At 39.9% G+C, this 13,217-nt stretch overlaps 1 protein-coding gene across 1 annotated transcript in view; it reads left to right on the top strand.

Moving 5' to 3' along the window:
- Positions 1-1,213, top strand: part of CAPS2 (calcyphosine 2) — a 43,450-nt gene extending 42,237 nt beyond the window's left edge. The window contains exon 15 of the mRNA XM_009891416.1: positions 1,038-1,213. Coding sequence (XP_009889718.1) covers positions 1,038-1,213 — 176 coding nt within the window. The remainder of the gene's footprint in view (positions 1-1,037) is intronic.
- The last annotated feature ends 12,004 nt before the right edge of the window (positions 1,214-13,217 follow it).

Raw genomic sequence — 13,217 nt, 5'->3', positions numbered from 1 at the left:
TTCCCTACCTGTGTAGGACTACATTTACGTAGTTTGTTCTCAGCTTTGGTGTGCAAGTTATCAGTGACACATATGATATTAGTAATTTTCACTTAGGAGGATGCTCTTATTTTCATATTACTGTTTTCCATTAAAATATGCAGGGTTTCCAACTGACACTGAATGTACTCAGCACTTGAAGTTCCTTCTGAATAAATTATTCATTTATTTCTGGGACAGGATTGTCATCCTTTACAGAGGAAGTGTTGGTACCTTCATTATTTTTTCAGGATTCTCAAAAATGTTTAAACGCTGCCATTGAAAAAATAGGAATTTAAATATTTGTATATCAGTTCTTAAAAAAACATCTCCATGTACCAAACTAGTCGTTGTGAAGTCTCCCTAGTGTCTTGACCCTTTCTGTTTTACCTGTAGAAGAGAGGATGTTTTTTGTATTGCCAGTGATTTTATTGGTAACACATGAAGACACATGGTGGTATAGAGATGTTACATATGCAATTTTTTCCCATGCTATAATGCTATATTTTTCCAATTTTTTTCTCAACGTTATGAAATCATCTTGAGTATAGTCTTTATTGTCACTAGAATACACATCAATTGCAGAACACTTTTCGAATGCAAACTTGCATCTTAAGTTTTTCCTAAAGCTTTGAACTTGTATCACATTAAACATATGCTTTATTACAAGATAACTTTTGAATTACCAAAATTTTAGTTTATGAATGCATTATTCAGTTTTTGCAGTCATTCGAAGAAAATTACTAAAAAACATCTTCCTGATTTCAAAGTTCATTGAAATTGACTGTGGCTTCATACTTCTGTTGATATTTAATGCCATCACGTGCTATTGAAGTAGGATGATTTCTGCAGCTGGTATTAAGTAAGCCAATGACTTCATTCTAAAATCAGAATATTGATATTGTTCAAGAAAAAATATTTGCAAGCTAAAATTGGAAAGGTTCTTGCCTGAAATATATTAAATGCTATATATTCACTATTCTTGAAAATATATTTAATGGAAAAATATACTTCCACAGGCAAAGCTACAGAAGAAGAAATTAAATTGTCATTTCTAGAAACATTAGGAGAGTCCTGCAGCAACCCCAATGAAGTGTCCTATTCTGAGTTTGAAGATTATTATGAAGGATTAAGTATTGGAATCATGGATGATGAGGTTTTTGTTAATATTTTAAGGAACCCTTGGGGAATTTAGAGTAGAAGATGACAAAAATGAAGAAGAGATATTTTCTAAACAAGAAACAAGAAATTTTCTAAACAAGATATTTTCTAAATAAGGGAGGATTTAGTATTGATGTGCGTTACTTCATAATTAGTGTCTTAAACTGATTTCAGGGACTGAAAATTTTAGATGCTTTCAGAATACATGGCAAATTTCTTAGAGTGTTTGTTGAGCTATGCTAACCGCTTTTTTAATAGAAATGCTGTTCATTCCTTTTTATTGGAAATAATAAAGGCTGTTCCCCATACCAAACTGTGTCCTTTCCTTGATATTAGAATAAAGTGGCCTATTTTAAAATGAGAGGGAATCACAATACTGAAATGCATGAAAGAGTATATGCAAGAGAAAATTTAGGTTTATGATGCATTGTGAAAAGCTTTAGATTTGACTGTATAAATATCAATGGTAGCCTTTCTTCAGAGTTTTCATCTTATAAAAATAATATGTTTATTCTCATAACATTCTTTGTCTCATTTCCTGTTTTTTATGCTGTTACTTAGCCTAAAAGAGAGCAGGTCATCCTCTTCCGCTTCTGAGGATGTCTGCAGTACCGAAAGTACAGAGATGTTCACACCAATTAGCCTTTGAATTACCAAGTTGACCGTCTCGACTGATCCTATTTTTTCATTGGGCATCTGAAGCTGAGCATTGAATCACAAAGGTTTTAATAAGCACACATATATATTTTTTTAATGCACTTCTTCCTTTGCTATATTTTGCTAGGTGATTTTCAAAACGAATAGTTTATATTTAAATACCTGGTTTCTGTATTTTATATTGCTGTGATTTTTTTTAACTAAAACTTAGCAATGATATCCTTTGTCAAACTGATACATAGCATTTCCTATCTGCTCTGAAAGTAAAACAGAAAATTGAAAAAAAAACCCAACAAAAACCCACCTGTGTCATAACCAAAATTAAATTATGAATTAAAATATTCCTTGCTACGTCAAATATTCAGCCAGGTATGCTTTTCAATGTAATACAGCTTGTTAATTCTGTAAAATTCTTTGTGTTAAGGAATAAAAAATGTACTATTAATTATATATATACAGAGAGAGAGAACTTCTGGATTCAATACATGTGTCAGCAAAACTAACTATATGTTGAACTGCATTTCTTAAGTCTATGCAATTAAATATATATTAGTTTTCTTTGTGCTTCTCTGGCTGTTTTGAATTTAAAGTCTGTGGTTAACAGAACCTTCCTCTGACACAGAATTTGTGTTTCATAGGAATTTAAGGGCGGTGCTGAAACTAATGCTGAAATGAGGGACTTTGGTCCCTCTGTGGCTGACTGGTTTATTCTCCATATAGCACTTTGTGTTCTAATAGCTTGTGCATTGTTATCTTTTGATTGTGCCCTGTCCTCACTTGTAGCTAGAATGGCAGTTTATGCTCTAAATCCTCAAATGAGGGATTTTGGGGGGTTCTTTTTGGGCTGCAAAAGTCTGTATGTATTTGCTTACAGAGAAAGGCAAATTCTGTCAATGCTTATTCTAAGCAAGAACCCTGATGTAGCTTATTATGATTTTTTTATTCCCCGCTCCTCCTGGAATTTCTCCTGCTGGAACGATTTTGTTAATTAGTGTTCTTGGAATTGGTGATTCTGAGGAGGGTAACTTCAGTTGGTTTTACAGGGATCTGCTTGTTAGCCTGTCTCTTCGAATAACTGAATAATATCACATGGCACTTTTATTAGTTTTTAAAAAAAACACCTACTCTCTTTAGACTTGTTCACTTAGGAGAGTTGTACCAATGTATAAAATTGTAGCTCAGTTTAGTAAATGTGAAAGTGATTGTGAAATGAGGTATTGACATATTTCTTTTTGCCATGCTTAATTTTTTTTTTCCGATGCTTTTAGGAAAATTATTCCATATTATCCTATGAAATGGAAAAATTGATGATGAGTGGATGTATCCGTAGTGGGTCTGCTTATCAGCAAAGACTCTTAGGTCACATCTACATCAAATTAAGTGTTCTTTATTTTGGTCTTATCACTAAAATGAGGTGCTGTTATAAGAACATTATTTCCATAGCTTTGGTAGTCATGCATTGAAGACAGATCCTTAGCAGGGTAATATACAATAAAGTCTAAAGGTCAGAAATTTCCTGAAAATACAAGTAGGTACTCTGGTAATTACATAAAACCTGCCAGGTGTACAATTTCTCTTAACTACGAGGTCAGTTATGCATCAGTGGCTGCCTCAAAACATCAGGTATGGTGTCTATGGTGAATTTTTAATGGAGCTCACAAAAGTAGTTTCCCATCTGCCCTCTGTTTTTCATTGTCTAAACTTAAGATGGTAAGAAAGAATTCAAAGCAACTTCTACCCCATGCTGGCCCACCGTGCTTACCGTTAGTAGAAAAACACAGAAACTCTATTCAAACCAGGGTCTGCGTGTCTGACTTCTTTTCATTAACAGTGGTCTCAATGCCCTGATTAATTGCCTTCTGATTTGCTCCTATTTACTTGTAAACATTTGGTGAACATGAATCCTTTTCTTGGATCAATGCTTTGTAGCTTTAAAACTCTCTGGAGGTGTCTGCTGGGGTTTACTGCCTTTAAATGTGTTTCAAACAAAACTTTTTCTACGTTTGCTACCTCTCTCAGAATTTCCCATGTTTTCTGAATTAGGATGGGTTCTTAGTTAGAAGTGCTCTTCTCAGAAGATGGCTGGCTTCTTTCCTGAAACTCACTGCCTAATAAAGCTAATTGTCTTCATGCCACCCTGATTTACATTTCTGCTAAAAAGTCTTAGCAACCTGCCATAACTGAGAATATCAGAAGTGTGTTATGCTACAAACATATTTTTTCCTATTAGATGCACTTGGGTTGTTCAGCCTGGAGGAAAGGAGGCTGAGGGGAGACCTTATCGCTCCCTACAACTACCTGAAAGGAGGTTGTAGCGAGGTGGGGGTTGGTCTCTTCTCCCAAGTGACAAGTAATAGGACAAGAGGAAACAGCCTCAAGTTGCACCAGGGGAGGTTTAGATTGGATATTAGAAAAACTTCTTCACCAAAAGGGTTGTCAAGCATTGGAACAGGCTCCGCAGGGAAGTGGTGGAATCACCATCCCTGGAGGTATTTAAAAGATGGGTAGATGTGGTGCTGAGGGATGTGGTTTAGTGGTGGTTTTGGCAGTGTTAGTTGATGGTTGGACTTGATGATCTTAAAGGTCCCTTCCAACCTAGACAATTCTATGATTCTACATGCACGCTCCCAGAAGACAAGTGGAAATTAATGAAGTGATGTAACTCCTCACTCTCAAGGTCTATGACCACTTCATCAAATGAGTGTGTACTGGCAATGTGTCCTGGTTTGAGGTAAAACAGGACTGGTTTTGTTCAGTAATTTTGCTTCTTAGCTGGGCCTCTTCTGACTACTGAAACTAACGGCATATTGCGCAGACCACGACACAATGTTAGCTGGAACATTTAAGAGCATTTTTAAAAAAGCCAAACACAGGCACACCTGCAAACCTTCAGTAGCTTCACTTTCTCCACTAATGGAAATACAGCATCCTCACCTGGGATGGCATTGCTGCTGAGAGGAGGTATTCTTAGTGATTTACACCCGCAAACTCATTTCTCTTTCATAAGAGTGACTGCCAGCTAATCAAATTTGGTGGGTCTTTGGGGCCAGAAAAATAAAAGGATTAAAAATGTAACTACCACTGTGTGTTTGTATGGTGGTGCTGTTTGGTTTTGAGGTCTGGGGGGGTTGTTTGGGTTTTTTTGATCTTGTGGGTTTTTTGGGGGTTTGATTATTTGATTTGTTGGTTTGGTTTTTTGGGTTTTTTTTGAGCACGTTATCTCTAGATAGTAAAAGAGAAAGCCTGGGACTGATTTCTTATGTGTTGGTCTGTTAAGTCCATGGAAGAACAAATCTGGTAAGTTTCTGTGGCAGAAAAAAGGAAGGTAGAAAATCACATGCGTTTTTTCTGGATATTACTCTAGTAATTTATCCTTCCTCTCCTTCATACTCAGCAATTTAGAGACTGAGGTAATTCTGTACTTGCTTTTCATGTTGTTAACTATCTCGTCTTTGAGAAGGTGAGTCAGAAGGTCTCTGTTGTAATCATGAGGCATCTCCAGTGATGAAAGAGGCAAGTAGTATTTCCTTCCAGACCTATTTAGGCTATTTTTTTCCACAGAGAACATTCACAATATTAACTGAACTAGAAGGTACTTGGGGAAGAAATGTGGTAAGATGGTACCTACACGATGACCCTATGAAATATTTTGGTTTGTGGCTCCTATACTTTTGTTGCACCCCTTTTTGATTGTGGGGAACTAGAGGCTTATATACGATATAGAGAACCCTTCAGGAAAAAAAAAACCAAACCCAAACAACAACAATAATCTGTTTATCACAGGTTTCTTAATGATTAATATAGCATTTGTTATGTTTAACTGGAATTTATAGTATCTAGTACCTGTTTGCTGGCTTTTTTTCTCCTCACTCATATTATCGTTTGGATGGAATTAATTGGATTTGTGCATGAAACTTCTGTGTTTATTGCTACTGGCAGAATTTTGTGTGCCCAGTGTCTCCAGAGAAGCAGCTTCAAAATAAGAAAAGTAATAGCCATTTCTTTGTGGTTTGATTTTTTTGCAAGCTGCATTCTCATGAAAGATGTTTAATATTTTAGGATCTTTCACTGGCTTGTGTATTTTTTAGCTCATTTCTTCTGACCTTTTGTTGTCATTTCCCCTCCCAGTTTTAGGAGAAAAGAGGAACCTGAAAGACTCTGGAAAAGGTGGAAAAAATGGTATTTAGAAGGTGTGCTGTCTAGGTATCTAACTAATGAGGATTCTCCCTATAGAAACTTGACACTGCTTTCCAACTGCCCTTTTGAGCAGTCTCAAAGAACCTCTTTGGTGGACTCCTTCCAAGTAGACAAGGACCTGAGAAGTTTCTCCTCTCAGACAGCTGAGATCAGCAGGCAGCCCCTCACAAGCATGGGCGAGAAGGTCTAACCTCATGGCTGGGAGTGGTGAAGGTGTCCACTTCGGTCCCAGTGCCGATGTCAGCCTGCCTCACTGCTGGGCTCTTTGATAACTGCTGCAATGGTGGCCTCCTTTCGTAACCTTGGTGGGGAGAGGCATGTGGGAAGGAGACTTCTTGCAGGCACTTAGCTACCTACCAACGTGCCAAGGTAGAAGAGCTTTTGCTGTCATGGAAAAGCTGCTATTTATAGGAACGTTTCAAAACATCAGCCACTGGAGCCCGCAGCATAGGAAAGACATCAACCTGTTGGAGTGGGTCCAGAGGAGGGCCACAAAGATGATCACAGGGCTGGAGCACCTCTCCTATGAGGACAGGCTGAGAGAGTTGGTGTTGTTCAGTCTGGAGAAGAGAAGACTCTGGGGGAGACCTTATTGCGGCCTTCCAGCACCTAAAGGGGGCCTACAGGAGAGCTGGGGAGGGACTTTTTACTAGGGCATGTAGTGATAGGATGAGGGGGGATGGCTTCAAACTGGAAGAGGGGAGATTTAGAATAGACATCAGGAAAAAATTTTCACTCTGAGGGTGGTGAGGCACTGGAACAGGTTGCCCAGAGGAGTTGTGGAAGCTCCATCCCTGGAGGTGTTCAAGGCCAGGCTGGACGTGGCCTTGGGCAATCTAGTCTAGTGGGAGGGGACCCTGCCCAGGGCAGAGGGGTTGGAACGAGATGATCTTCAGGGTGACTTCTGACCTAAACCATTCTATGATTCGCACTGGCTTGCTGCAGGTAGGCGTAATGGAGAAGGCAGAGGCTGCACAGAGGCGAACTGGAGAGAAGACATGAAGAAAGGACAGGCAGAAGACATAAAACGGTAGGGCTTAGGGACAGTGGGGGAGATGAAAAGGCAGAGGATGGCAAAGAGCTCCTTTGAAGCAGGAATTTGTGGAGCTTCTTCCCTCTTTTCTCCCCATATTTCTGTTTTGGTAATATGTTGGGAGTGAAACTTGTCAGGAACTGACTAAGTGAGGTTCAAAAGGGCTCTGTACCAAGGATACCTCCTGGTGTTCTGGTGTCCTGTTTTTATCTATCCCACTTCTACGGTGGTAATTCTGCTCATGTTCCTATTTTGAGAATTTTGGCCAAGGCTCTCACAAAACTATTGGGAGGAGCATGCCATGGGTGATACCTGCTTTGCACTGCTTTACACTTCATGTGGGGAAAGCCCAGGCTGTTACAGGGAAGCACAGGTTAAAATCAGTAGAAGGTAAAATAGCAGCTTCTGGAATGTATCTTAAAGCGATAGTCCCTATTCTTATAACCTCTGTGAATGCACGTGAACACACTCCTGTGACTAATTCTGGGATCCTGTGATCTGTCTTGGCATGAATTAAATCCTGCACTCACACTGGTAAAATTATTCCCCTGAAGTAATTTCTTTTGACAGTAGTATTTGCCTTGCAGATGCTAGTGATTAACCGCAGGTTTCAGCTGTGAATCCTGCAGTTGTTTTAATCCACTAGATGTTCTTGAATTCTTCTCCTTTCTCAGGTTTCATGACCAAAGAGAACAGCAACAGAGGTCAAACCAATGCTACAATTTAACTGTTTGGGGTTGTTTTTTTTCCCCCCCCCCTTTAAAACCAGCATTTTGGACATGCCTGATATAGTAACATAACCTAAACCGAGTTATAATATTTTGCTTTTTATAGGTTTAATATGCTTTTGAGAAATTGTTCTAGGTATTATTGTTTAATAGATCCAAGTAACCATAGGGAAATAAGCAGTCAGAAAAGTTAGTTCGTTTGTTTGTTTATTTATGAAAACTAAATCAGTGAGAAAGGAATTGGTTGTCAGTGCCAGATAATTTACTCTCCATATTCCTTGTGTTTCTGCTCTGGTACTTTACCCCTTGTTTCAGAGAATGCAATTTCTAAGTTCTCTTTCCAATTTTATCTTGATATGCCTCCAAACTCCCTTCTTTTGGGAGCATCCTTCTTGGAAATTAGCTTCTTCAGTAACAGCCATAATGCTAAAGACGTTTTGGAAATAAATCAAAATGTGAACTAACATCCAGCAACTAAAATCCCTCGGCAAGAGGATAAGTGACGGGGCAGCTAAAAGCAAACGGTAGCTGTGACGACATCACTGCTTATTAATATTTTTTGGTCATTCGTATCTTTTGACTCTTCCCTCTGGAGCGCCAGCCGTGAAGAAAAGCCTACCCAGTAGTATAGGTCGGTGTAAATACTCTTCCTTCACATACAGTCAGAAGAAATCAGTCTGGAAGAGATTTCATGAGGTCGCCTACTCCATTATTCTATATTATCTGGAAAAAATAGTGTTTATGCCGCCTTCTCATCTGTGATGGAGACTCTACCATACTCCCAGGTAATCTGTTCTATTGCTTCACAGCGCTTCATGTTAGAAGCAGCTCCTTACCGATTAACCTGATTCTTTCTTGCTACAGTTTAAGCTGATTACTGTTTCTGCTGTCCCGTCCTTTCCTTATGCAACAGCTTTGAAAACTATTACTACATCCCCTTTGATCTAAAGTCTGTTAAATATGACTGTATAGGAAAATTACATTAACTGGACATGTTTAGTCCATTCTCATTATTCTCCCTTAAGTGCTAGTTGGTGCCTTTCTTGTGCTGAATGTGGTGCCCTACACTAGGCACGATGCTCTGGTTAAGGTCTTGCCAGCGAGGTACTCGTCTTACAGATTTTATTTGTCCGTGTGTTTCTCTCTTCTTTTTATTTTTTTTTTAAATTTATTTTGGCAACAACCTGATTTTATTAAGCATTGTTGAGGTTGTGATGAGTTTTAACACACAAGTTTTCTTCTCAAAAACTGCTTTTTCTCGCATTATTTCACTTGAGGAATGGTGAAGTTCTGCCATGCTATGAGATATGGGGAGACGTTCCTGCTGGAAAACCTGGCCTTGAGTGTCTCAGTTGCGTGGGACCTTTGTGCTTATGCTTCTTTTCAGATAGTTAGCATCTCTCATCGCCTTTACCTGAGACTAGAAGTATTATTTCTCCTTCCTAGTTTTGCTTCGTAGGATATATGTCAGTGAAATCCATAGCATCAGCATGAAATCATATAATGGAAAATAAAGACCCAAACAATGGTTTGGGGGTTTTTTAATTATTTTTTTTAAGAGCGGGGGGAGTGGGGGGTGGGTAAAGGGAAGCTGAACCAAAATGTGCGGTGTTTAACAGCAGCTCTTTTCAGACAATGTATGTAAATGGTGTCTTATGCAATTAATAAATGTAATGTACTATAATAATGTATGCAGGTATTTATTAGAATAGGTTTTCTCATTGATTATTTTTGATGTCATATGGAAAATCTTTTGTCTCAGCTGAAACACATATTTATTGGATTTTGATACGCATATTAATCCCTGCTACTGTCTGATGCATAGAAGTGCAGGTAGCCCACCTTCAGTCTGCAGTTACTTTACTGTAATTCCTTAGCTAAACTTTGTTTCTCTTCAACAATGCTCAAGATGTAGGACTTCTATTATTTCCTGCTGCTCTGTTCTTTCTTCTCTTACTTAAATCAGGCTGTCTCTAACCTGGTAACTGAAAGGTTTTGTTCAGTAAACATAGTGAAAGAGCACTGTTACCGGGTGAGATTTTTCTTCAGACCCCTTTTTAACTTACTACTGTATTAATTTCTGCAGTGCCTTCCCCCTCCTCCCCAGTGAATTAACTGCCATGAATAATACATAAAATTATGAACTGCCTTTCACCCTGAAGGAGCAGACCACAAGGTCACTTTAGACACTAGTCAGGATTACATCAAGACTACTAATTTTTCAGTATTACCTTTTTGGCTTGATTGCATTTTTCTCTCACTAAAATGAAAGAAATAGTAAAAACAGTAGCTGTGTTAGTTCCAAATAATCATGGACTTCAAACTGTTCCTTTGCACTTTTACTTCAAAGACGGTCTTTTTGATAACTTGCTAGACTTGTGCTTTTGGGCTGTAAACAGTACTTAATGGCAGCAGTTAATGTAGACTGTGCATTCATCGCTCATACCTTTGAGCGCTTTAAAGGTGGAAAAAGAGGGTTCTCACACTTAAAAAAGCAACCCAGAATGATAACAACATAGCAATGCTCTGCGTAGGCTGAGTTTTAATTGCCAGTTCCTGATACCTATCCTGAGAGAAAACGTTCAGAAGCATCAAACAAAAATTGGCAGGGTAGGTAGCACTTTAGCAATATAATAAAATGTAAGCAGAGGATGGTGACACGTCTCTGTGCTGCTGGAAGTGCATTATGTCAATCCTGTACTGTGAAGCTGAACGCCCTGTTGCCAAAACAGGATGAGGCAATGCTCTTCTTTTGGGAGAGTTGATTGACCGGAGGCCTTTTTTGCCCGTTTGTATTCTTGAGCACGTTTTGCCCCAGGGAAGGGCTGTGTGGCTGTAGGGTGTGCACTGACACACGGAACCTCCTAAGCACTTTTCGAAGTTAATATTAAAAGCCTAAGCCAAGGAGTTATTAAAAAATGTAAATGAACCTGATAAGTAGTGGCATTTTATCCCCAAGATTAGCGTAATATTCACATTAATTATGATACAGCCAGATTTTAAACTAGAGCTTCCTTTTCTGGAGGAGGGGTAGCAATCTTTCAGTCACAGCAGTGGGAGAAGCTTAAAGTTACGTTTAAGATGGCAGGTCTGTTCTCAGAGCATCTCTTTTTGCATTTTAATTTCCACTGTGCTTCTCCTTTTGATGTTGAAACTTTTTGAGCCCGGACATATGTCAGTTACTGGTTCATTTATGTGTTTTCGAGCTTTGAAGCTCCTAAAAACTAACTGAGCCACGGGCTGGGCAGTATGCAAACAATTACTTGGGGATACAATCCTTGCCTCAGAAAATGTAAAATCTGAGTTGGAAAAGGTACAAGGCAAGAGATGAGGATAGGAGACGGAATATTGTGTTAATGATACAAGCAGCTAACATTTAATGTAACAACAAACACCTCAGGTTGCCTCTTGCTTAAAAAGTATCAGTAGCGATTTGCAGAATGAAAAGATTATTGAAAAGTCAGAGCAAATCTTCATCTCTGCCTTGGTTAGCAGGAACACTAAAGCAGAGCTCTAGATAGGTAGGGGTTTGAATATTATGAGGATTTTCTTTGTTTAGGCAACTCCCAAATAGAAGATCTTTAGAATCCATAAAGGTCCTTTGAGTCTCCCACGTGATACTTCTTGAATACGGAAAGTTTTAAAAAGAATAATTACTACATGATACAGGAGTGCTTCTTCCATTTTTGACAGTCAACATTTACTAAAAATTATAATAGGAAAGATTTTGTTGTTGGTGGTTTTGTGTGTGCATTGTTGTTGTTAACCTCCACCTTGGGAAAAAGCAGATGAGAACCCGAGCGGAACGAAGTGGCAGTAAGGGACTTCCTCGTGTGTGCCTTGCCAGTAGCTGTCTCGCATTCTGAAACAGCTTTCCTCTCCACAGCGATGGCAGATTGACTTCTGTCTCTCCGCCAGTCCTGCTGACTGCCGAATAGCAAGCTAAGTAGAAGGGTGAAGGTTACAAACTTGACACCCTGAATTCCCACCGGCGGTGGGCGGTGAGCTTGTACTCATGCCGCGGCACGCGCGCTGTGATCTCTGAGGGAAGTTGTCTTCTGAAGAGGGGTGTAAAACTCTCAGATCATTTTACCCTGTGTGGTTTGAAGGTGTACGGGGATGAAGGTGGTGTTACAGCGACCCAGTCTCAAGAAACAGAGCCATGGTGAGGTCTCGGTTAGTCAGAGGCAGGAGTGTGCGCCTTAAGTTTAAACAGCTGCTTTAGGCACCTCTGTTGTGCTGCTGCAGTCTTCAGGCTCTCTGCTTATTCTGTAGAAACAGCAGGGTCCTCCAGACCTTTAAAGACATCTGTCTTTCTCCTGTTGAATATGTAAAAGTTGAGGGAGATTACCATAGCTTATCTGACCAGTGAAAGTTAGGAGGGTGTTCGCTCTTCTTATGGGACACACAATAAATTGATCCCTGCACAGAAACTATTCTGTGGTTTACCAGATCAAGACAGTCCAGGACCTAACAACTGTCTCTGGTTCTGGGTTCCTACAGCTGGAGGTACGCAAGACCTTAGACAAGACTGCTGATGCCCTAAGGGCCTCGTTTCCTCTGGTCCAGACACATCTCTCCTTGGCTTCGTTTGTACCCCACGTGCACAGGACAGGTACGTGGCCAGGGGTTGGTGTCTTGGTGGGTATGTTGTACCTGCTTTCCCCAGCCCAGGGGCTGTGCTCAGCTAGTGTCCCTCAGCAGCATCTGCAGCGAGAGCAGCCCCTGAGCCCATACCTTCCCCCAGCTGCTCCAAACCAGCCCTTTTCTTCTTTTTTTTTTTTTCCTTTAAGGAAGACATAGAGCAAGTAGAGCACTGCAGTCAGAAAAAAAAACTGGGAGAAGCTCTGAAGGGTATCAAACATTGCTGAAATGTTTACAAGATTAGCGTAGACAAAGAGTGTTCTTTGGCAACTAAGTATGGCCAACTCTGTGCTTAAGTATACAAGCTGACTTGTTCAAAAACATGCAGAGACTCAAAAAACCAGTTTGTAATGTTACAACCTCCTTTTATTTGCCTTATACTGAGTCAGGCTGCTAATGGCGAGTCAGCTAGGCTGCTTCTGCCAAGGCTTGTCTACCTGAGCATGACCTTGCACAGCTCTTCAAGGCTCACTGGCACCTTCCCTCCGAGGAGGAAATGCTGATGATGCCACCCATGATGGATCTGGTATTTTCCAGCTGGCTCTCCCCTGCCAGGTAGGGTAACGGTCCAGTTTACAGGTTGTAGCAGAAATCTACACCAGCACCTCTAACTTTTGCAAGCAAGACTGAAGCACAAGCAGAGGAGATGCAGTGTTTATCTCTTGAGAATACTGTTCTGTTTCCATGGTAGTAGACGGCTCAGTCCAGATTTGGGCAATCTTGTCTGCAAAGTAGCATGAAAAAAATTAGGAGAGAAAAACTTGACTGCAGCTGAATGG

The sequence above is a fragment of the Charadrius vociferus genome, unplaced genomic scaffold, assembly GCF_000708025.1.
Source record: "Charadrius vociferus isolate BGI_N301 unplaced genomic scaffold, ASM70802v2 scaffold379, whole genome shotgun sequence".
In the NCBI taxonomy this organism is placed as follows: Eukaryota; Metazoa; Chordata; class Aves; order Charadriiformes; family Charadriidae; genus Charadrius; species Charadrius vociferus.
Note: the sequence above shows the minus strand (reverse complement) of the source record. Positions and strands in the feature narration are given on the sequence as shown.